Source organism: Zonotrichia albicollis, chromosome Z (assembly GCF_047830755.1).
Source record: "Zonotrichia albicollis isolate bZonAlb1 chromosome Z, bZonAlb1.hap1, whole genome shotgun sequence".
NCBI lineage: Eukaryota > Metazoa > Chordata > Aves > Passeriformes > Passerellidae > Zonotrichia > Zonotrichia albicollis.
Genome location: NC_133860.1, coordinates 36,077,820 through 36,100,950, shown reverse-complemented (window position 1 = coordinate 36,100,950; position 23,131 = coordinate 36,077,820). Strand labels below are relative to the sequence as shown.

At 35.5% G+C, this 23,131-nt stretch overlaps 1 protein-coding gene across 8 annotated transcripts in view; it reads right to left on the bottom strand.

The window, feature by feature from the left end:
* The window catches only part of KIF2A (kinesin family member 2A), a 58,286-nt gene that overhangs the window by 17,035 nt on the left and 18,120 nt on the right, over nt 1-23,131 (bottom strand). For 6 of the 8 annotated variants that reach the window (XM_074533208.1, XM_074533209.1, XM_005489779.4 and 3 more), the window contains exons 2-14: nt 16,994-17,088; nt 15,616-15,735; nt 15,127-15,181; nt 13,009-13,131; nt 12,356-12,456; nt 9,889-9,984; nt 9,084-9,138; nt 5,937-6,099; nt 2,534-2,624; nt 2,322-2,385; nt 1,824-1,915; nt 1,441-1,583; nt 530-734 (exon numbers count right to left, since the gene is read on the bottom strand). In XM_074533208.1, the coding sequence (XP_074389309.1) occupies nt 530-734; nt 1,441-1,583; nt 1,824-1,915; nt 2,322-2,385; nt 2,534-2,624; nt 5,937-6,099; nt 9,084-9,138; nt 9,889-9,984; nt 12,356-12,456; nt 13,009-13,131; nt 15,127-15,181; nt 15,616-15,735; nt 16,994-17,088 (1,403 nt within the window). The remainder of the gene's footprint in view (nt 1-529; nt 735-1,440; nt 1,584-1,823; nt 1,916-2,321; nt 2,386-2,533; nt 2,625-5,936; nt 6,100-9,083; nt 9,139-9,888; nt 9,985-12,355; nt 12,457-13,008; nt 13,132-15,126; nt 15,182-15,615; nt 15,736-16,993; nt 17,089-23,131) is intronic. The other 2 variants (XM_026795158.2, XM_026795156.2) reach the window with 1 other exon arrangement.

The following is a 23,131-nucleotide window of genomic DNA, read 5'->3' as shown; positions in this document are numbered from 1 at the left end:
TTGCTTTAGTCAATATATTAATAGCAGCAAATATGTTGTCAGTGTAGTATTATTTTTTTACGTAAAAAAAGAAATAGTGAGATCAGTAAGAGTACTTCCTGCTAGTATGTCATATTCTGAGCACCAAAGTAAATAATTTGCCTTCCCATTTTAGGTATGCATCAGAAATGTCTACAAATTCAACCACTGGAGACTTTTAGTGAACTTGGTTTTTTGGGGTCTTTTCTTTGTTTAGGGGTTTGGTTTTGTTTTTCACTTGGTTGGTAGGCTGGTTTTTCTGGCATGTTTTGATTTTATTTTACAAAAACTATATTTAAGTTGATAGCACAATGTTTCTGCATTGTTTCTACTTGGGACTTACTAAGTGTTCCCTCATGCATGTAAAGGAAAAATTACTAAATTGGTTTATACCTGTCATATCAATAGACAATGTAGACAAGCAAAGCCTGCAAAAACACTAATTTTACTTGTCATTGCTATTGTATGTAGGCTTGCACCTACTCCAAGGCAATAGAAACATATCAGTTACCTTGAGGGCTAAAAGGCTCTTGTTAATTTCTGCACCTTCCAGTCGCGTCTGCCTATCTGCACTCGAAGTATCTGCTCCTCTTTCATTGCCAGCCAAATCAATCAGAGAAAATTTACCATGCAACTTCCCTTTCCTTCTGAGAATAATCTGAAACACTGCGTGGCTTCGAGATGAGTGTGCATTTGCAGATGTCTGGCCAGATGTCCTTTAAACAAGAGACAACCAGAGAAACGTTAACCAGTAGAGGACCACACATGTTAAACAATAACCTCACAATGATAGGTTTTCAGGGCACATTCCTTTATTTTCTTACAGGCTGACAGAATGTTTACCACTCTTGTGAACACTAGACATAGAACACTAATATTTGGATGTACATAGTACAATTATGCCTCTTCTTCCATCTCTTTGAATGGAAATGGAAGATTAGTAACATTTTGCCTCCCTTTTAAAATCAGATCTTCACATATTTCAGATTATCAGAGAGCTTACATAAAAAATGCTGATGGCATTTTTATCTGATCATGCAGCAGTCCATGCTCAAGGCTAATTTTAAAAACAATGAAGCTGAAGTCTTAAAAAAAAAATTGAGCTTAACCTCTGCCAGTATCCATCAAGGGCTTTTACAGATGAAGAACCTGGAAGCATTCCAGTTTTTAAATTATGTGAATTTAAGTCAGTAAGCTGCTTACATAATGCATGCAATTCACATCCTCTTGAACAATTTCTCTCTAGCAGACAGAGAAACTCCAAACGTCTCTATTTAAAACATAGGTAGATTCTTTACTTGCAGACAACAACATCAAAAAATCACTTGAATATGGAAAGGCATCACTAGAAATACACCCCAAAAAATCTTGTTCTGATTTTTTAATGTACTATGAAAACCTGGTGCAAGCTATAGAAGATACCTGCAGCTGTTGCCTACTTCAATAAGCTTAAGAACATCTTCAACACATTTGACTTCTCGCTCCTGTAATCCCACCACCTGGACTTGCTGTTTACCATCTTCTAACACTCTTAATTTTGTCTTCCGGTTCAACAAGTCAAAAACCTTAAGAAAGGAGGAAAACAGAACAGTTAAAAGAGGAGCTTTAAAAAAAATCCTCTTTCAAATTCCATTTCAAATAATGCAAAACATTCCATGGAAATACATGATTGGAAGAAAAATGTAAAATTCCCTTGAAATACAGCTTTTAAGACAAAGAGGGAAAATTCTTTTATGTGACAAGCTCAAAATTTTGTCACAAGTTTGAGAAACTCCTTCTTTCTCAGAAAAAGATCAGGTAATTACCTTACCACTGTAGATCTCAAAAAACGTTGCATACACTTGAAGTTCTAACTTCTTATAGTTTGGCTTCTTTAGCATTAAAAAGACATCTCGAGCTGTGAATACATTTCCAGAATAAAAAGAAACCTCATCATGTGTTTTCATTTAGTGAAGATTCATTCATGTTTAACAGTCTATTTTACAGCACCTCATATTTTGCAAGAATGACAAATAGAGTCAGTCAACCAAGCCTAAAACAACACAATCTAAACTGCCACATTACACTGGAAGATGCAGAATACCCCAAAATGATAAACTTAAATAATCTGTTAGTGCATCTTTGTTAAGTAGTCTATGTCTACATTGGTGTGTAAAGGAAACATATCTAGGGACAACTTTTGATGTTACCAAAGCTCCACTGCAATGCAAAGAAAGTAAACTGCTATATTTGTATGACAAAGAGTAGAAAATTTATTTATCTCAACTGGTCTAACCAAAGCCAACTAATCAATGAAATCTCACCTGCTAGTGCATATATGCCTTTAGAACAATCTTGGTTCTTTCCTGAAAAGTCACCACCCATAGTCTAAATTTAAAAGAAAAAAGCAAAGAAAAGAAGAAAAGCACCATTAAAGTCACATAATTGTAGTTTACATATTTCTTATTTATTAGAACTCATCTAAGTGTGTAATGTAAAAAAAGAGTATTGGCTGATTTGTAGAAGAACTACTTACATGGGTTTTCCCACTGCCTGTTTGTCCATATGCAAAACAAGTGGCCATTCCCCTTTCAAATATGGTCTCCACTAATGGTCGAGCTGTAAACCTTAAATGCAAAAAAAACTGAACTTAAAAAACTGGAGTACTTTAAGATGCCACTACCCCAAGGAAAATTAAAATGCTAAGGCCAATAGTGACAAAATTGATCCTATACTTTGACAGGTCAAAGGACATTTATACATTAATTTCTGAAGTAAAACCAGCTCTAAGGTATTCAAATTTTCCAAACCATCACAAGCTACAAGGTCTTTCTCATTTGAGGTCTCTCTCATTTGTTTCACAATAATATTATCCTTCTTTAAAACCTAAAACAATGATGTCCTTGTTTTAATGATCCAACACCCTACAGTTTACTAAACAGTCTGGAGCTCCCTCACATGACAGAATATGAAGATATTGAAGTGAAACAGTGTAGCAGGTAAGAGTTTTGTCAATAGTAAATGTCTGCTGTCGTTTTTTTCCTCCTCAAATCAACTTCCAAGATTAAATTTGGAAGAAGAAGCCAAAACAGCACTGCTCAATTTTTGAGAACATGCATACATTAAGAAAGGGGTCAAGATAATGGATACCCAAGCTCTTAAGAATGAAAAAAATCTACTTATCTGTGAGGTACTATTTGCTGTATCAAAAGTATTATCTGAAGTATCATTTCTTTTTTTAGATAATTAATTTTATTTTAAGAAACACTGAGCTATTGTTCCTACTTCAGCTGCTTATCACTATGATTTCATTGTAGACTCCAAAAGCAAAGGGTAAACTTGGAGAGTTATGTATGGAGATGATTCCCTCTGCAAAACTCTAATTTTTTTCCAGTTGTTTACATATAAATAACTTGATAGTGACCAATAAAGCAAAAAAATTAATTGCAGAAATACTGAGATGCTATAACCTTCCTTCATTCTGCTTTCAAACACAAGATCACTTACAAAAACAATATGGGTAAGACTGAGCCATTCAGCAGCAACCCAGGGTTATAGAAAGAATCTACATCTAGCTGAATCATGAATTTTCATTAAGAATACACCAAAGATTACTGAACAGCCTTAGCCTTTCTTTCTTTGCTTTTTTTAAGTATATGTCTTCTGTCTTCTCAAGAGGATATTCTCATATTTTGATGTTTGTTCTTTCTATATATAAAAATTGAAAAATTCACAAAGTCTAGCCACCTTAGAAGCACACTCCATTACTTCTGTTTGCTTGAATTTGAAACTCTTTATTTTGCTGATTTATTAAAAAGAGACTTAAATATATCTATTTTAAAGTAAGAAAAAATGCAAATATATCTTAAAACGTTTTCATAAAGTACTGCACAACTCCAAATGAGACTATGTTAAAAGAGTCCAACTTTATTTTTACTAGAACTTTTATTTGCAACCTTAGTCTTTCAGAAACCTGAACTGGTTCTCCTTTAAAACTCATATGGCACATCCATTCCAACTAGTGAGTTTCTTTTTTTAATATTAACAAAGATTTGCAACTCTGTGTTGTGGTTCGTGGATTAAAAATACTTAAAATACAGGTCAAGCAAAATAATAACAGTAGTAATAATGGTAATAATAATAGTAGTAGTATTAATAATAACAGAGTATGTATTTTTCTTGTACCTTGGACTGAACATTTTTTCAGCATAGATATACCATAAATTTAGCATATTGGAGAAAACTGGAGCATCTTGACACAATATTTTTTTTCTCAGTATGACCCTGAGGCTCTGATGAGAGCACATGATTACACCTATCCCACTCTTATTTCTGTTATTATGGAAGACCTTAAAACAGATTGCCCTTCAAATAATGATCATTATTGTGCCATATGAGGGAGAAGGAGAAAGACTAGAGACCTACTGTTTCAGTTTGAATACAATAATCTTAAAATATATTCCTATATTGCCATTAATGTATTACATAGCTAATAAAAACTCTGAAAAAACTCAGTACAAAACACAACAACATTGTATACCAAAATATACCACCCCTCACACTAAACATCATGTTTACACAGATAAATAAAGGAAGGAGGGAGATTAGAAGAATGGATTGTCAAGCAAGATAATTACTTCATGCATCATCAACCAGCTGGCTCTCCCACAGCTCTTCAGCATCAAGGAAAGCAAAGATGCTTCCAGCAGACAACCAGCAAAGACAGAAATCTCCAAGGATACAGCTTTGCTGTTTACAACTCTTTTGTTAGTATTAGTTTCATAAGATTTTCCTTTTGCCGCCTTCTCTAATTATAACAAACAGAAGACAGAAGTTTTTATTTTCATAACCTTTTAAGAATTCTTTTGCTATCCAGTATCAATCAGGGCATGATCCTAACTTTGACTTCCTAGTTGTGGATTAAAAACAAGAAGTAAGATATTTCTCTGTCAATACTTTTTAAGACTATGGGAAGCATTTCCCAAGCATAAGAAAAATTATATATTCACCAAATTTCTTTTTAATATCAACATTTCCTGCAAAAAGTTTCAAAGTTATTTAGATGCATACTAAGATTCTGACCAATATTATGTCAGTGTCTAACCTTGCCCACTACTGTATGTACCTCATTTAGTGACTTGTTCAAGGGAAATAGCTACTTCTAAACATGGTTTTAAAAGTGCTGTGTGAATTATTCCATACCAACAGTGGAACTGAAACAGAAGAGCAAAGAACAAAATGGAGACCAAATATCTTTGGCCTATAAGAAAGGATATGTCTCTTTGCTGCTGTTTGTTTCTAAATTAGAAGGATTTGGCATTTACAGCATGATAACTGAACTCTATGCACTTCCACATTACATCAGCCAGATTGCTTCCAGAAGATATGTTAGCTCAGACATCTTGGCAATACTGCAATATACACTCTCTCACTTTATTTGTACTCTTTTCTCACCCTCTACTGATTTGTTTCCATCTCTTAATTATCCTATATTCAGACTGCAAGCTCTTTGGTCCTAGGGCTCTCCTTTTCCTCCAGGTTCCCTAATGACCAAAAGTCATGACTCAGGTTTCTCAGGTGCTGCACACACACTAATAATAAGACAATAACCTGGAAGCAAATGGAGAACTGATTACATGGCTCAAGTAATCAGCAGCTGAGGAGGCAGGCGATACTTGCTAGAGCCTGGAATGCAGCAGGGCTTGGAAGAGGACTGGGAGAAGGACTGAGGTCAACAGAGGTGGAAATGACATTGCAGGTGAAAAATTGGGGATAAAGAGTTAAAACAAAAGTAAACAGGTAAAAGAATGGAGGTAGCAATATACCAACTGGTAACACAGAGAATAGGAATAAAGTCTAAGACCAATGTAAGTGTAACAGTCATTAGTATGGAAAAAACATGAGAAAAAAGATTCACCAAAAAAAGCATATACACATACCTGTAAACCATTTCATTAGGAGCCGTGTCATCAAAGGCATAATCAAAACGAAAAGTTTGGTTTTCTAGGTACCTTGTTAAATCCACCTTTTGTTTTGGTTCATGTACCATCACAACATCTTTACTAGGAATTGTTATTACATCAAGGTCTTTCATTAAAGTTTCTATAAAATAAGTGAAATATAAATTTAACTAACAATACATCATTATTTTTTACATTTTCCCATTGTTTACACTCTCATAACATCTCAGATAACACAGCTCCTCCAAGTAACAACACTGCAATGGATTTGGGCTTCTGATGCCTAGATAGTAGTCTGCTAAGCAAGAGATTTCATTTTGGAAGTCTAAGCATCCTATCCTACCAATTGCTAGAAATTAAAGAGAAGTACAAAGCTGTTTAGACTACAGACTATGATCATTAACTACAGCACTATCATTGTAACATGTTATGCCGTCTATAACACCTTTCTTGGACTTGAGGTCTTATTCCTCAGTGATTATATAGTCTTCTACAGCTCACTGCCATATCCTTCGAGTTTTTATAAATATCTTCTCTAGTGGAGAAATTAGATGGTAGTACTAAACTGCTTCAAACTTTAAAACACAAAGAAATTAACCTCCTTATGATAATATGTTTTATTTGAAAATTTTATCTTGCTATTTTCTTTAAATTTCACTTTCATTCCTCAGAGACATTTTCATTTGTGCATTCCTCCTGGAACCTATAGTACATATCTTTAATATATAATTCTTCTAAAGTAAAATACTTTCAAAATATTATCTTGTAAGCAGAATAAGCTGAAAATTATAATGATCCTTCCCATCACTGTGACTCCAACATTGAGATCCTAGATTATAATTACTATACTGCACTGCAATTTACTGCTAATTGTTGTATGGTATATGAGTCAGCAAAACAGAGAACCCAGTGATCCATAGTATGCACAAAAATAAAGACCCTTTGTGTATACAGTCAGGATTCAATAATGCATCCTACTTGCATTTCTTTGTGAAATTTCTTAAGGCATGCAGTTCAAGATTTGACATGACTTTATACAACCAGATATAAACCCTTTCATGAATTAACATCCTGATCAAGCAGTACAATGGTTACCATTGCATTACATTACACACCAATGGAAATGCACATTCCAGTCAATGTATAATGAATTTTTCAACTGCACTGCAATAAAATGAAATGCAATTATTCTGCAGCAATCACAGATAATAAATAAGGAACAGTGACAAAAAGAAATGTATGATGGACAATTCTTTGTAGTAAAAACCTTTTAGTTTAACTAGCCAGAAGAGGATTTTTCTTAAAAAGTTGTTTGGAGTAAGACATATACTTCCTCCTATCTATTTGGTATGAGAAGCTGCATTATCTGCTGATGAAAATTAGGAATAACATCTCTGAAACCCATCATACATTTCACAATTATAAATACATGTCACTGAACTAAAATCTCAAAGTGTCACTCTGAACACCTACTTCCTGTGAAGTCAATCCAGAGAACAATTAATGCTGAGAATACCTAATGTTTTTGGTGATAATTCTGCATTTTTGAGATGACAAAACAAATTAATTTTATTTTTTCTAATCATAAGATTACAGTCTACCATCTTTAATTCTTTTATGCTTTTCTATGATTTTATGAGAAATACTGTTTCTTGTGAACTGAGTGTTTTCAGGAGATTGCATCATGCAGATAGTAGATTATCATCCTCTTCACAGATTATTTAGTTAACAATGTTTTTACTACTGTTTACTCTTAAAAATGCAAAACAGATGTAAGCATCAATCTCATTTTTACTTAGACATTCATATTTCTACAAACACCTCTGGTCTACTTTTTTACTAGCTCCAAACAACTAATATCAAATATATGCAACTTTCACAAAATCAAATCCTGCATCTGAATCCCAACTCATGTCCCTTAACAACCTATTTTCATTTACTGTGATTTCACTTCGTTCACCTCCAGCACAGGTAGAAAGTCACATTTTTCCCAATAGTAAAATTAAAAATTAAAAGAAAAAACAGAAGCAGCAATGTGAAAGGGAAAAATAACTCAAAACCTAACTATATATGAGTATCAACATATGTATGGGAAAGGGAACATCTTTCTCCCATTTTTCTCTGGGCATGCTTCAGATAATCCTAAACGTGTACTTCTGACAGTACAAAAACAATAAATAGCATCCCATGTTGCATCAGCATCAGAGTGGTGCTCTTTTGAGTCCTTCACCTGAACAGAATATAAGAGAAAGAGAAGGAAAAAAAACAGCTTGCAGCACTGGATTCAGACAGGCTGCAATCCAGTAGGCATTTGTGTTCTGAATTCCCACTGAAAGTAAAAAAGCTTCCTAGGAAGTCAAAATTTCAATTTAACTAGAATCAAAAGCTGAACAGGTTTTTTTCGTTTGGTTTTGTTTGTTGTTTTTTTTAATACAGACTGTAGTCTGATGAGCAGGCAGTAAGAAAAGTAGCTCAAACACTCATCACATAAAACAAAAAGTCATTAAGGGGTTCTTTTAAGTACCTAACCAATTTTAGTGGCATTTGATATGCTCTAGAGTAACTCTGCCAGCCCTGAGCAACAACTCCAGGGGATACAAGTCTTCTGTTTGCCTGCAGTCCACTAGCCCTGTGAGGATGTCTTGGACAAGTTCAGGCACCAGCCACATCATAAGATACCTCCTTGATGTCTGATTCAAGATCACTTGGAAGTACAAAAATATATATAAAAACATGTATGAAAGTTTCCACTGTGTAACTCACTGCTCAGGAGATCACTTGAAGCATACTTCAAAAAGACAGTGATCCTAATACAACATAAGAATAGTGAAGACATTACAGCAGAATTAATTTCCAGATCAAGTAAATACATCCTAGATGATCTTGGGAAAAAAATCACACTCTTCCTGTGCCTCACCTTCTATTACATAAAATTGTGTCAGGTAAACTACTTTTCTCCCCAGGTTATGACAAGTCTATGAATTTTCTAGGTTTATCACACATATTGTCTAATATAAGAGCTTCACCTCTTCACCTAGCATTTCTAGAGTTGTTTAACACAAATAATGTTACTATCAGAAGCAGCTTTTCAGATAAACAAATGAACCATATTTTCAACAATCATACCTTTTTTATTGAGTGGTCGTTTTCGTACACAAACACAAATCCTGTGCTCATCAATCTGCAAAGGAAAGTCTTTCAGTGAACTGTATCTCAATTCCAATTACAAAATATTTAACTTTATTTGACTTCAACAAAGTGAAATTTCCAAGACAGTGAGTCATCTGAGCATGTAAAAAACCCCTTGTGCCTGCACAGTAGCCAAGAACCCAAAAGGGAGAACCATATGTTAACAAAACTCCCCACAGACAGTGATCTAATCCAATAGATCAACAGGTACTATTGGACTACGCAAGCAAATCTAGCTTTAACAGGGTAAATATGCTATTGACAGAAATTGTCAGATTCTCTGATTTCCACAGAATTTGAGTCTTGGTCATTTAAGGATTCCACTCCTCTGACTTGGCTGCAAACCAGAATCACATCACCTTCAAAGATCAAATAATAATAATCATTATGTTGAAGACAGCTCTTCAAATAAGTTTCATGGCTTTGTGTGTATATCCCTTAGCATCCCAGGAAATTTTACCATACAAAGGCTGAGTGACTACTTAGTACATATTGGCATTATTTAAAAGTAAAAATATATTTAAATAATTTAATAACAGTTTAGTAAAGTACAACTTCCAAAACCTACTCATTTCAGCATCAACAAATTACTAGAAAAATAAACCAATGTTATGTTAAATACTAATATATATTAAAATACCTATTTTTTGCATTAACAGAAGTATGCATGGGAAAAAAAAAAAGAAAACACACAGCAAAACCACAGAAGGGTAACACACTTCCATGCTGCTGGCATACTTACAGGATCTGCAGTTGTGAGTGGTCTATAATCCAAACTTCCCCTGAAATCTCTTATCATGCACATAATTTCATAGTTTGGGTTTGTAGCATCAACATCCTAGGAAAAAGTAAGAAACAGAATTTCTACTATACTTTTTGTTTCCAGAAAAGGCCTGAATTGATTAACTATGATCTTTTTTTTCCACAAAACACCAGAAACGTCTCTTGCAAGTTTAATAAAAGTTTAATGCCTTTTTGCACTCTGATGTAGCTAATTTACTGACCATAAAGGAAACAATTATATGTTTCCCATGTCATTTTGGTTGGCATATAATAGAAAATACTTATTATTTGAGGACTCATTAATAGTCTAGTCAAGAAAAATTACACCTGCCTTTGCCAGCACCTTCAAACTGAAGAAAGATATAGTCAACACTTCCTTATCTCAGGTCTGGCACTCTGACAGATGCACAGATACTCCACTATACAGGAACAACACACACCACAGAGGACAGTTCAGGAACCCCAGTTGCTCTAAACACAATCCTGCTGGATATAAGCCAGTTAAAGCAGCTTGGTCCTAACTACTGGTCCTGTGTTAATTTACACACATATTTGGATGCACTGCAAATCTTCCCACACCCACAGCAAAGCAGAAGCAATCCCAAGGACACTCAATAGGCTACATCCAGGCTGTGATGGTTTTGGCTGAGATGGAGTTTTCTCCATAGAAGAATGTGATATGCAGCTCTGTTTTGGATTTGTGCTGGAAACAAGGTTGATAATACATGGATGTTTTAGCTACTCCTGAGCAGCATTTACACAGCAAAGTCACTTTTTGGTCCTCATCCCACCCGACAAGCAAGGCAGTCAACACAGCCAGAAGAGCTGATCCCATAACACAGGCACAGAAGATAGCCCATCCTTAAACCTGGAGCAATCAATACCAGAGTGAATGGACATGTAAGAAGCCATGCATGGAGCACCAATAAGCTGAGCCTGAGCCTACCCTCTTTTCTGCAGAACTGATGAAATAACTTCCCGTCACTTCTCCCTGCAAATACCTGTTTTACAACACTTCAGGACATGCTGTTGATGCCAAATATAGCCAGTTCTGGTGCTCAGACCCTACTAAGTTTTGCATGGCTACCCCCACATGATATAAAATTTCTGAATCACAGCTGGCTGTGGACACAGTGTAGGCACTCTCAGGAAGCACCGGATTTGGATTACTAAACTGAAAGGGAGCTGGCTCATTCTTTGCACTTGTGACACAGCCAATCCTCTCCTCAGAAAAAGCTGTGTCCTGGTGATCAGAAGTTGATTGTACCTTGATGTTATTCACTCTCATAACACTGAATTAAAAACTGCTGACAGTAAGTTTTCACAAAATGCTTCTTTATAACATTCAGAAAAGAGTATTGTTTATCATGGAGAAAGGATTTACCTAATATTTTTCAAGCCCTGTTTACATGTCTTGCACACTAGCATTACTTGGTGAATTATTGCTGTGTTTCACAACAACCTACTCACACAAAAGTTTAAGACTCAGATGCAAGAGGGGTGTTCACAGAAGCAATAAAAAGAAAATTTTACAAGTAACACCACTTCAAACTATTTTAATATGTAAAGCCAGAAATGGTCATTCCTCACACATAAGGACATTATAATGTCTTGTGTAAATGGATGTAACTTATAAAACACAAATTTAACATAGGTGATTTTAGGCCAACTTTAGGAAACATTAAACCATGAAAAGTAAATTGTATTAATGATTTGCTTGATGGTGGCAATTGTCAAGTCAGTAGCAGACTGGCACTATCTCTTTAGAGACTAACACATACACACACAGCTGCCAACAAGATTACACTCCTAGCTTTACTAAAGCTTTTGTACCATTGTGACAGAAAATAATTTAATATTAAGAGATTTTTCTCAAAGGATTAGCAACTTCATTCGTTTCACACAAGTTTTTAACAATTGGCTACCAAGCTGCTAGCATGAAGAAATTACAAATGTACAGACTAGTTTAAAGAAAGAAACATTAGAAGTCACTGTTACAACATGAGCCTCAAATAGACCTATAAAGTATCAAAGATTATAATGAATAATTTATCAAAATGTTGTATTACCTCCTGTAGAATAACAGACTTGTCTAAAAGTCAACAGGTTGGTTATTGTCAAAAATACATTTTTTCTAAGAAATAGCTATGATCAGTAGTTGTTCTCTAAAGAACATGCAGCAAGACAGCAATTGAAAGCAATGATTTCTGTAGGAAAAAAAAGAGGGGGAAAACCATCTAAAGTAGTAGTAGTAGATTATGAGAACAATCCTATGAAACAACAAAATATTTGTCAAATCTTGACAAATTTGACACTTATTTTCAAGATTATCACAGTCCATAAAAGTTATTAAAGACAGAAAAAAGCATAATTTTGCAGATTTCTCTTGCAGATGTATGATTTTCAGTTGAGCTAAAAATACTAACCTGAGCTCTCTTTTCTCTAAGTTCCTGCTGCTGTAACCTTCTTTTTTCACGCTTCTCTTGCAATTTTTCAACCTCTTTTACACAGTTAGATTTTCTACGTGCTAAAGGAAAAAGATGCAAGTTAAAAATACTTTCCATATTTACACTGTAAACTTCAATTAAATTAATATATCAATAATTAGAATTCATCAACTATTTACTATATTTTCAAGCAAATCTGATTAGTGAAGAATCATTACGGCATTTAAATTTCTAAAATGCATAAAATTTACTAGAAAAATGCCATGGGAATGGGACAATAATCACACAAACAAAAATATATGACCTTGAAAAAATACTTGGACAGAATACATGTGATCTCTTGGTTTGAATTAAAAGTAAGCCCAGACAAATTTTAAAAAAATTGGAAAAAAAAGCACTAAAAAATACTACCATGGTTAATAGAAAACAAAGGAAAAGTAATTTCCAAATACTAGTACAATTATGATGAAAATGATTATATGTTTAACCACATCTTTCTGAGAAGCTCCTCAAGGAAGCTCACAGACAACTGAACATGTAGACCATTTGTCATTTATGGATAACAACGTAATCCAAGAGAATGTACATGTAATGCCCAGAATGAACGAGTCCTTGATACACAATTTACATACAAGGGGGTCCAAATTCCTTTTTTGCAGCTTGAACTGGAGATATATCTGAAACACTACCATTCTGTTGAGAGGAGGAAGACTGCTCAGGAAGCTGAGTAGGTCGTGCACGTGCAGAACCAACCACTGCAAAGGAAAGGCAAAAAGCTCATCTGGACATGGAGGAGTAATCTTTCTACCCATTTTTGAAATGCTTTGTTAAGATGAGATAAAATGAGGCCCCTTTCTAAACACAACAATTTACTGTGGATGAGGAGGAGGCATACTCATGTAAAGTCTATTAATAAAAACATCTGGTATGCAGACTTTTTTACCCTAGTACTGTACAACATGATTATTAAGTACCAATGCTGCATGTGCATATTTTTAAATTCTGCAGAATTAGTACAACTTACTATACACACCGAATGAATCATTTACTTGGAGATATGCAGTCCTGAAGCATAAAGTGCTTCAATTTTATTAATATTGTAATTATACCCAAAAGACTAATAAGAAAAGAAGTCCTGCTGTTTCACATTCTCTAGATTGCACAAAATGCCCCAACCCCATTAAGCCTATGATCACTGGAGGAGCAAAGCAAAAGAAATTAAGGCCAGTGAAGTGCAGCACAATCTGTAAGTGGAAGAAGGCATACAGATACAATGAATATGTCTAAACTTATGCATTGATTCTATATGTGCTAAGAATGCCAGCTTCTGAAAATGCTGTGATGTCTTTTTCCAGTGAATGCAGTGGGAGTGGTGAGCATGTAAGCATGTGTGATAGAGCTGAATGCTTTAAATTGTATTTCAAATAGTTGCTTCGAACAGCTCTGCTTCAGCTGGCCCATTTCCTGCACACACTTAAAACAGAGTGTGTCAGAAGAGTACTAAAGTGAAGGTATCAGCTTTGATCAGTAGCCAGAGATGAGACTCCAAGCAAAGGCCAGCACACTGTACAACACAGAAACAACTACAGAAAAAGTTTTGAACAGGACAGACAAGATGAATGCCATCATTCCACCTATCAAAAGAAATCTAGCTTAGAGTATAAATTGACTAGATAAAATAAGACAGTGTGCTGTGCTGAGAAAAGCTAAATTATACGGCCAGAAAGAAAAATATTTAGGCCAACAGTGAATGGTAAGAGGCAAGGTACACATTAATATACAAGTTACAGCATTATTTCATACTAAACAGATAATTTACTACAAATGAAAAAATGTATGGATGTGAGGATATTCCATCAGTAAGACATCTCATATTTAAACCAGACTATATAGGAAAAAAACCCCAAAATACTCTTGTATTTTCAATCTGCTTAATACCCCCAGAGCCAAATGGCAGAAGGGCAAAAGTGGTCCACATCAGAAGAGTCTGATTACTTGCAAGCCTACTTGTTTTCCAAGTTTAAACAGATGGACTGGAATCTAGTCTGAAGAAATGCTAGTAGATTAATATTTGGAAGAAGAATCATCATCATCACTATCATCAGTATAAGTCAGTTAAGTTCAATGTAGGAGAGAAAATGAAAACAATAAACACTAACTATTCTTCCACAAGTCAGAGATGCATTTTATCTGTATTCATCCAATACATACTTTTCACCCATTCTCTTGAGGCAGTTCAGCAATTTTTTTTCACTATTAACTGCAGAGTGATTAAAAAAATCTATAGGACTTAAGAATTGTATTCTTATGACTGTTCACACACAGACCATTACAAAACAACAGGCTGTTAAGAAAAATAGTTTAAAATTTGAAAATTTAAAAAATTTAAAGCATGATACTTAGTGTATACTGAAACATTCAAATAAGCTGAGGACACCTATATATGAGAAGTCCATGCATGATTTACCCTTGCATAATTAATTATCTTCAAATTTCTGCACCATCAGTTAATTCAGCTTAACTTTTATAATTATATATTGCTTAAACTTGTATATAAATATTATTTGTATAGTGTAAATTCCTAAGTATACACAGGAATAATTTTAGAAATTTTATACCATATCTTTCACATGTCACAGGCCTACATACCAAATAAGAAATGCAAAACTGTTAAGGAATGCAAGATAAACAGGAGGTTAAAATGTTACCATATTTTTAACTTCATTGAAATGGAAAGAGATAACTTTTACCTCTATTATCTCTGGCAGGAGGGTCATTCTTATTAGGTAACACAGTTCGTCGACTCTATAAAAAAAGAAGTCTCTCTTATTTGATCACCATATTATTGAAACCATAAACTGCAGCCCCACCTCTGCTTCTTTCCAGTGAATAAAAAAAATAACACAGCATCAATAAAAGAGATTTGATTGCAAATCCCAGCAGGAAAAGTGAAGGGATGAAGGCTGATTGAACTGTCTGTAATGTTTCAGAAAACTCCAAAACCTTTTCTTTATCCCTCATTAAGACATTTAGTTATACAAATATTAGTTCCCAACTTCCTCTCCCTCAAAACTGTTCTGAAAAAAAAATAGAAATCCCTATTCAACACAGGAAAAAGAAAAGAACACTGTTATGAAATAGCACCACAGACACAAAAGTTAAGTTAAAAATTCTAGTATGACATCATGTATAGAGCTACTGTAAAGTTACCAAGAACACATTGCATAGATATTACCAACCTTCACAATTTTGTTTACTTTGGCTGATGAAGCAGGTGGTGGTAGTGTCTCTGGGCTAGGCTCAATATCTTCATCAGGTGCAAGATCTGGGTTAAGTGAAAATATGCTCTCTAAATCAATCTGTGAAAAAGAGCATAAAACACATTAATGACACTTGACATAAATCCTCTCTTTATCTCCTGTTATGTTTGACAGTAAACAGTAATTATATTAAGTGGTTTTACCCCACAATTTGTTCATGCTAAGATCTGAATTATTTTCTGTTCACTAAAAAAAGATGAATCTTTGGTCTTTGTATTATTTGAAAACACTTCATTCAGTAAAGGGATGAATTAAAAATGACCAATAGATAGTATAATTTTGTAAGGTGATCAAACTAAAAGAAAAATAGCTAGTATTACTATGGCAATTTGACAATTATTGCAAAATATGTAAGACATTCTGTAACATAAAAAGAAGGAGATCTCAGTTATCTTAAATTTCCCAGACAGTGCATAAGAAATAAATTGCAGAGCCCCCCCCCCCCAAAAAAATTAAACGATAGCTGTAATCATATTAAATTTATTATGGGTGTGTTTTTTTTTTAAAGTATTACTGACTGTCGTTCAACCTGCTGTAAAATGTAAGGGAAGAGGAGCAGGATCGTAAAATTATGATTTTGTAAAAATGTTGATGAGCTTTGGTCTCTATAGACTTCTGTTTCTCTTTGCTGAAGCTTTCAAAGACCTCAGTGCTGTATAAATTCTGTGTGTCTTCAGCTGATGAAATCTTCGGGACTTTCTCATGGTTTTTTTTTTCCCTGTGTTTTCACAAAATCAGTGAAGTGGAAAGTACAATTACTTCTGATATGCTTCTCCAAACTTAAACTGGCTAACATGGTCCAAAATTTAAAGGAAGATGCAGTTGGAAAGTGTTACACAAAAAGACATAGTTTCATAAGGAAGGCAAGTCTGGAAAATTGCTGCAAAGAATAAGTGAATAAGCAAACAAACTGGCGGTTAAATTCCTCAATAATATAAAGACAAGAAAATTTCTAGTTTAGCTCTCCTACTAGTTTCCTGTCTGAATTGTGTGTCATTCTCTCTCTTAAAAATTTTATTTTTCTACTTGTAAACACTGGATAACAAAGTCAGCCTTTGTACTCCGGTTCAAAATCAATAGATGCAAACATCTGTCTAAAAGCTCTGACACAGAGCTCAGGAATTCAAATTTACAACAGAAAACAATGTGCTCAACACTTTCTGCACAAAACAGTCTGTAAGCAAAGAATCATGAAGTAAATTAAGATTTATGTCTCATTTTTGTTTCCAGCACAAATTCCAAGTAATATTCACATAGATTACACATTTGTTTTAAAGTCCTAAATAAATGAGCTTACCTCTTTCCCTTTAGTATCCCCATTTTCAATCCATTCAACAGTTACACTTTCATTATCTTCATTTAGAGATGTTACCATAGCTTGGTGAATTCGGCCTAGAAAGCAAACACAAGGTGATCATTTATTGATGGAAATGATCTGGTGGAAAAAATTTCCGGAATATATTTTCATTCCTGCACTTAGTCATATAAAGAGAGGTAGGAAGAAGATGGTTAAAAAAAATGTGATTAATAGAAGGCAGTTGTAGGCCACACAGTGTGAAGTGGCTCAGACCTGATCCACAAGTAGAGCCTGTAATGGGACAGTCAACACCAATCAACAGAAAATCCAGTGGTAAGTAAACAGAACCTCTCAGGAAAGCCACACCACTCAGACTCTCTGTCCTCAAGAACAGAAAACTCCAATACCAGAAGATTCTGACAGGTGCTAAAGGTCCCTTAGGTGCCCTTCACAAAGGCTCATTTGTCCCTCCTTCTAGACTGATACAACATCAGACATCTCAACACTGAAATTAATCCCTTCGAAATTGTGTTCTGATACTCATTTTTTATAGGCAACAATTAGGTGGTATTCCAACGAAAATTAAACTGCCTGGAACAACATAAACCATTATTTAAAAAAGAGCTACTTACACAGATTGCTGAGCTTAAGATCTGCAAGACCCAAAGGAAGCAAGTCCCCACAAAGTAAGATAAAACCAGTAAACCTTCAGTAGTAATAAGGATTTTTCTTCTAAAATATATAGTACACTGCAATTTTTTATGGCCTCTTTCCTATGCACAGTACAGAAGAGCAACTGGAAGAGCAGGACAGCCATGCACAGATGCAAAAGGATCAAGACCCAAGTGTCACATTGATTTCACATCCGTGCTTTGCCCTCAAGTACCAAGAACTGAGGTTTCTAAACAACACGAATCCAAATCTTCTGCTCCTCGCACACCCTCCTGTAATGATGCCCATACTATGCAGAAGTAATCCTTTGCTCCACCTGCCATGAGCCACCCCCTAGGACTATGTGCAGCTCCCAAAGCATGAGTGATGGTCCTGGAGCAGTTGAGCATACATGGTTGCTGCTGCTGCTGCTAGGCACTTGTTCAGGGTAAAACGCAGTACAATCAGCACAGATGCATCAGTCTGGGCCTTCTCTGCCTTGCACTTTTTCTTCTTTTCTAAAGCTATTCGCCCCACAAACCCCTTTTAGTTTTCTGCTCCATTGATTGTTTCAGCTTTTTGTTTTAGCCACTTCAGTCACAATCTGACAGTTTTCCAAATTAAAAAAAAAAGGATTTTTACAGTCTAAGCCTTCTAGGGCCTGCAGAGAGACAGAATGAAAGCAAAGCCTTGAATAATATCCCAAATTATCTCAGCTAACAGTGAGAGTAACAAATGTATACCTTTAATACTTCTATTACAAAGGCTGCCTAAATATTCACATCTAGTTAAGATTTAGTAAGAAGGGAGAAGACAGGCAAGCATCACAGAAGGTAACAGCAAATCCCTGTACTGTCTCACAGCGTGTGGAGGAAGAGACTAGCTGCAGCTCAGGTGAGGTGCAGCACTCAGGAACTTGCAGAGCAGTCGGCAGCCCTGGGCAGTATCGCCCTCACCTCTGCAGCACTCTCCTCACTGGCAGCACACGTTACACATGCATTTACAGCCTCCACTCTTCTCTTGGCCCAAAGCACAACAGTTGCTCCCACAATAAAGCAAGTTAAGTAGTTTTTTTACATTCTAAATAAAAAGCCTCCCCTTTTTGCTTCACTTAGTTTCTGTCCTCTGGCATTCTCTTGTTTTTATTTCCCTGACCCATGCTTTTTCTGAACAAACCCTTCCATTTGGGCTTCCTGAGCACCATTCTCACCATCCTAAATACACCTCTCCATTAATATTCAGCATTTAACAACCTCTAGGGGCTTAATTTTGTGCAAAAACACTGTTGTACAACTGTTTCAATGAGCTGTCTGGTCCTTCAGCAAAGTAGCAACAGAAGCTGCTATCTTCCTGTACTAATGCCATTCCAGCCTCTTCTGTAAAGAGTGTGCTGAGACCAGGCTGCAAGGACACAAAACTCTGGGAAGTAGGAATTAAAGCTTACTTTGGTATAATCTTCTGCTTCTTTTTTAAGGCCTGACCCAGCTGTCAATTCAGAACCAAGAGAAAAACTGTTGTAATAAGTCAGCTGAGACTCCATTTTCTTCATGCAGGAAAAGCCCCATCTTTATTGTATAGGTCATATTTTATAGGATTATCAGAAAGCACTGTGTCAGCTCTTATTGCCTGACAATACACTCACATTTAGTTCATTCGTCAATACATGGTATTTTGAATATCTATCAAACTTCTGTATTTTTAAGTAGTTTACATACTTTTTCTACTGATTCTCATGAGACAGATCCCCTATTATTACAGGTGCCCTTGTTTTTCACCCACAAATGGTTTGTGGTGTTAATGAACTCTCATTCCCAAGATTGCTTTGCCTGGGAATTTGCAAGCTGTTGTTAGCTGAAGCAGCAGAGCCTAATCCATATCTTAAAAGACCTTTCTTTTATAACATCTTTTACCTGTCTGCAACAAAATACAATGTATGAAAAACATCTGTTTAGTAGAACATATTTGATACAGTATTCCAATAATACTTAGTACATTACCAGATTTTTAAAATTTTGAAGAAAAACACTATTCACAGCTGAAACCTGTGACACTGTCACTGACTTTTCAGCTTGCAAATAATCACAGAGCCACCATGTAAGTCCTACTATGTGTTTCTGTGCTCTGTTACTTTTGACAGAGAACAAGTAATATTTAAAAAAGGTTTCATGTTTTTTGCCATAACGAGTGAGAAGAGATAAAAGCAGGCTGATGAATGAACAGAAAATACCCCACACTCTAACAAACACAGTAAGCCAGCATGCCATAACAAAAGAATCACAATAAATCTTCCATCTCTGTGCCAGATTTCATCCCTTTCCTGGCCAAAAAAGTCAGGGCTGAAAAATACCCATAAAAACTCACATATTAACAAAAATAAAAGTTATGTCCATCTTCTAAATACTCTGAGCTTAAACAGATAATGTTCACTACAGTATTTACACTGGCATTTACAATGTACTCATACAATTTGTTCCTAAAAATTCTTTGTGTTACTAAAAGTTTACATGTTATTGAAGTGTCAGATAAAGCATTTACATTTTTACAATTGCCTCTTGCTCTCTGGAAACAGTATTCCATTATATTTTTCTAGTACACAGCTGAATACAGCAGCTGGGAAATTCAGGAATGCCAGCAACCAATTAGGCTGGCATAAACCTCGTCTAGCATATAAAGCAAGACCAAGTTACAAATGCTAAAATGTAGGAGCCAACGGGCAGAGAGTGTTTCAATGCAACAACCCTAATTTCTGGTGCATTTTAAGAGCTGGCATCAAAATTTGACATATAAGCATGTCCATGTAAACATGAACCAGCATTATAAGCTGAAGAAGTAACAAGTAATTCAAGAAGATGCACCTTAAAACCAAGAGAAGTAGAGCTGATACAACAACTCTTCACTTGGCATTTCCTTAATTTCTAGTGCCTCTCCTCACATGATTAGAATTCAGACCACAACCAACTTTCTTTTTCTGAAAGTTGTTCCATTTCTGTAGGGCTCCCTGTCACAGTAACAAGTCTGTCTGAGTTTGTGTTTGGACAACATTCTCAGGCACATGCTATGACTCTTGTCGTATGTCCCTTGTCAGGGCCAGGAGGTGGGACTAGATAATCCTGACAGGTCCCTTATAACTCAGCATACGCTATGATTCTACTAGTCTCAAAACTAATGGAGAAGTTATTTGAAAAAACAATTATTTGGGTAAGTTCTGTCATACAGCACATGACATCTGGCTAATCTCTAGCAACCAGAAAATACTGCTGCCAGTACAGCAGTAGAAGAGAAAAACGTGGAATGCCAACACTTTACAATTACCTTAAATACACAGACATTAGAATATTCTCACTCCAGTCAAGTGAAAAACATTAATTTCCCATTCCCTTTCTTCCTAGCCACCTGATAAACATTTGACGAACAGAAGGAAGCAAGCATACTGATCTGATCTGCAAACATACAATATAAATCTTCTCTATTGGGAAAGTTCTTATGGCAGCTAATGGTGCACAAAAAGGTTCATGAAGAGCAGTGAAAGCAAATAACCAGAGCTAAATCAAACATTTTAATTAATCCTTAGCCTAGCTAGCAGTGCCAGCTCATTGCAAATACCAAGTGTACTTAGATTCTTCCCTCTAAGGAAAGAAAACATTTTCTACCTACCAAGCTTCTCCAAACCACCACAATTTTGAAGCAGAGATCAATCAGAGTAATAAACCCACGGCCCTTTCATCTCCCTACTATTTTTCAGAGACATAAGTTATCAGTCTGAAATATGGGTTGGTGTCTAAATTGCAGTCTGGACTACAGCTGCGGCTGACATGTGACAAACTCCTCTGTATTTTCCCAAGAAATAGAGTTGGACTACAGCTCTATTTCCCCACCCGCCTACATAACTGAAGTGTCTGCCCCAAAAAACACTGTACTCACACATCTCATGCACAAGCTTTACGAAATCTTAGAAACAGCTTTGAGCTGTAATAATTAAAAATTACAGGCTCTGTATTGGGCTACAGAGAAGACAATTTCAACTATGATCCTCTCATTCCACCCCAAAAAACAGTAGGAGGACCATGCCCTGCAGTGTTACATTATGACCATCATATAGTTCAAGTCTTGGCAGCCCCAACACAGGAAACTATCTTTAGCAGGACCCAGATGTAGCAATGTTAACAGACCTCACCTTGACTTGGGGCTTGGTCACCTTACATTGCTTGTATTTGCCACATCTTCAGGAGCACTAACATGTTATATTAGCTCTGGCAGTGGGCCATCAGCCAAACATGTAGCTTTTTTAAGTGCATCAACAGATTAGGTGAATGCAAAAATATACTACAATTTCACACCTACTACAGTCTTGCTGAGGATGACCACTGCAACAGAAGCTACTCATGCCTTAAAAGATTATAATACACATTTGTGAAATTACTGTGATTTTCCTATTCATGTTCCTGAGTGACTAATGTGAATGTTACCTCATCTAGAGACACCTGGACATGACTGACCTTCACCCTCTGTGAACTGATAATCAAAAATTAAAATTGTAAAAAGTACAATTTATTTTCTTATAAGTACTGTTAACTCCAAGTTAAATACATATTAAAAAAAAAAATTCAGAGAAGCATGAGGCTACAAATACAGAAGCAGCACATACCAGACGGAATTACTGTAGTCCAGAAAATGATCTTCTGTGCTACAAGTTCCAGTTCCTGGCAACGCTGGTGGAAGAGCTTTCCTGCTCTCACAGAGCTCAAGGAGGCAAAAAACCTCACCAAATAATGCCTGTAGCAAACTTTAAGGAAAGAATCCCAAGGAAAAAGAGAATTCCTGGTTTGGTGTCTCCATCAGTGTCAACTATGGGGACATCCCTATTCACACAAATCATCATTTGTCATAGCCTCCCTGCACTACACAGAGAGTCCTGCTGCTCATGCCTCAAGGAAAAACCAGTAGTTACTGCTGACGGATGCTACTTGCTCCATAACACCAAATGTATTCGATTTTATTTTGTTTTGAAGTTTCATTCATCCACAAATCAGTGGATATCGTATTTTATTTTCATTTTATCTACTACTTTTATACCACTTGTTTTCTTAAATCATACAAATTTATTTCAGCTCTGCCAGCCTTTCCTATTGTCTTGTCTGTTACCTTAGTTACAGTGTTATCACAGCATCAAATGGACACTAAATATACACAGTCCCTACAATATTTCTAAAGTTTTATATATATATATATACATATATATATAATTTTAGTATTTAAGAACTTAAATACTAAAATTAAGATATAACTTCATTAAATACATATCTTAATATTTGTTTTTGTGAATCATCCCTAGCTGCTACCAACTAATTTTGTTGTATTATCTAAATTATCCCAGCAATACTCAAGTTCTTCATACATATGTTACAACCATACCTTATCATCTCTGTAAACATCTACAATGTAAGAGACAGGGATTTTGAGAACAGAAAGTAATATTACCCAAATTAC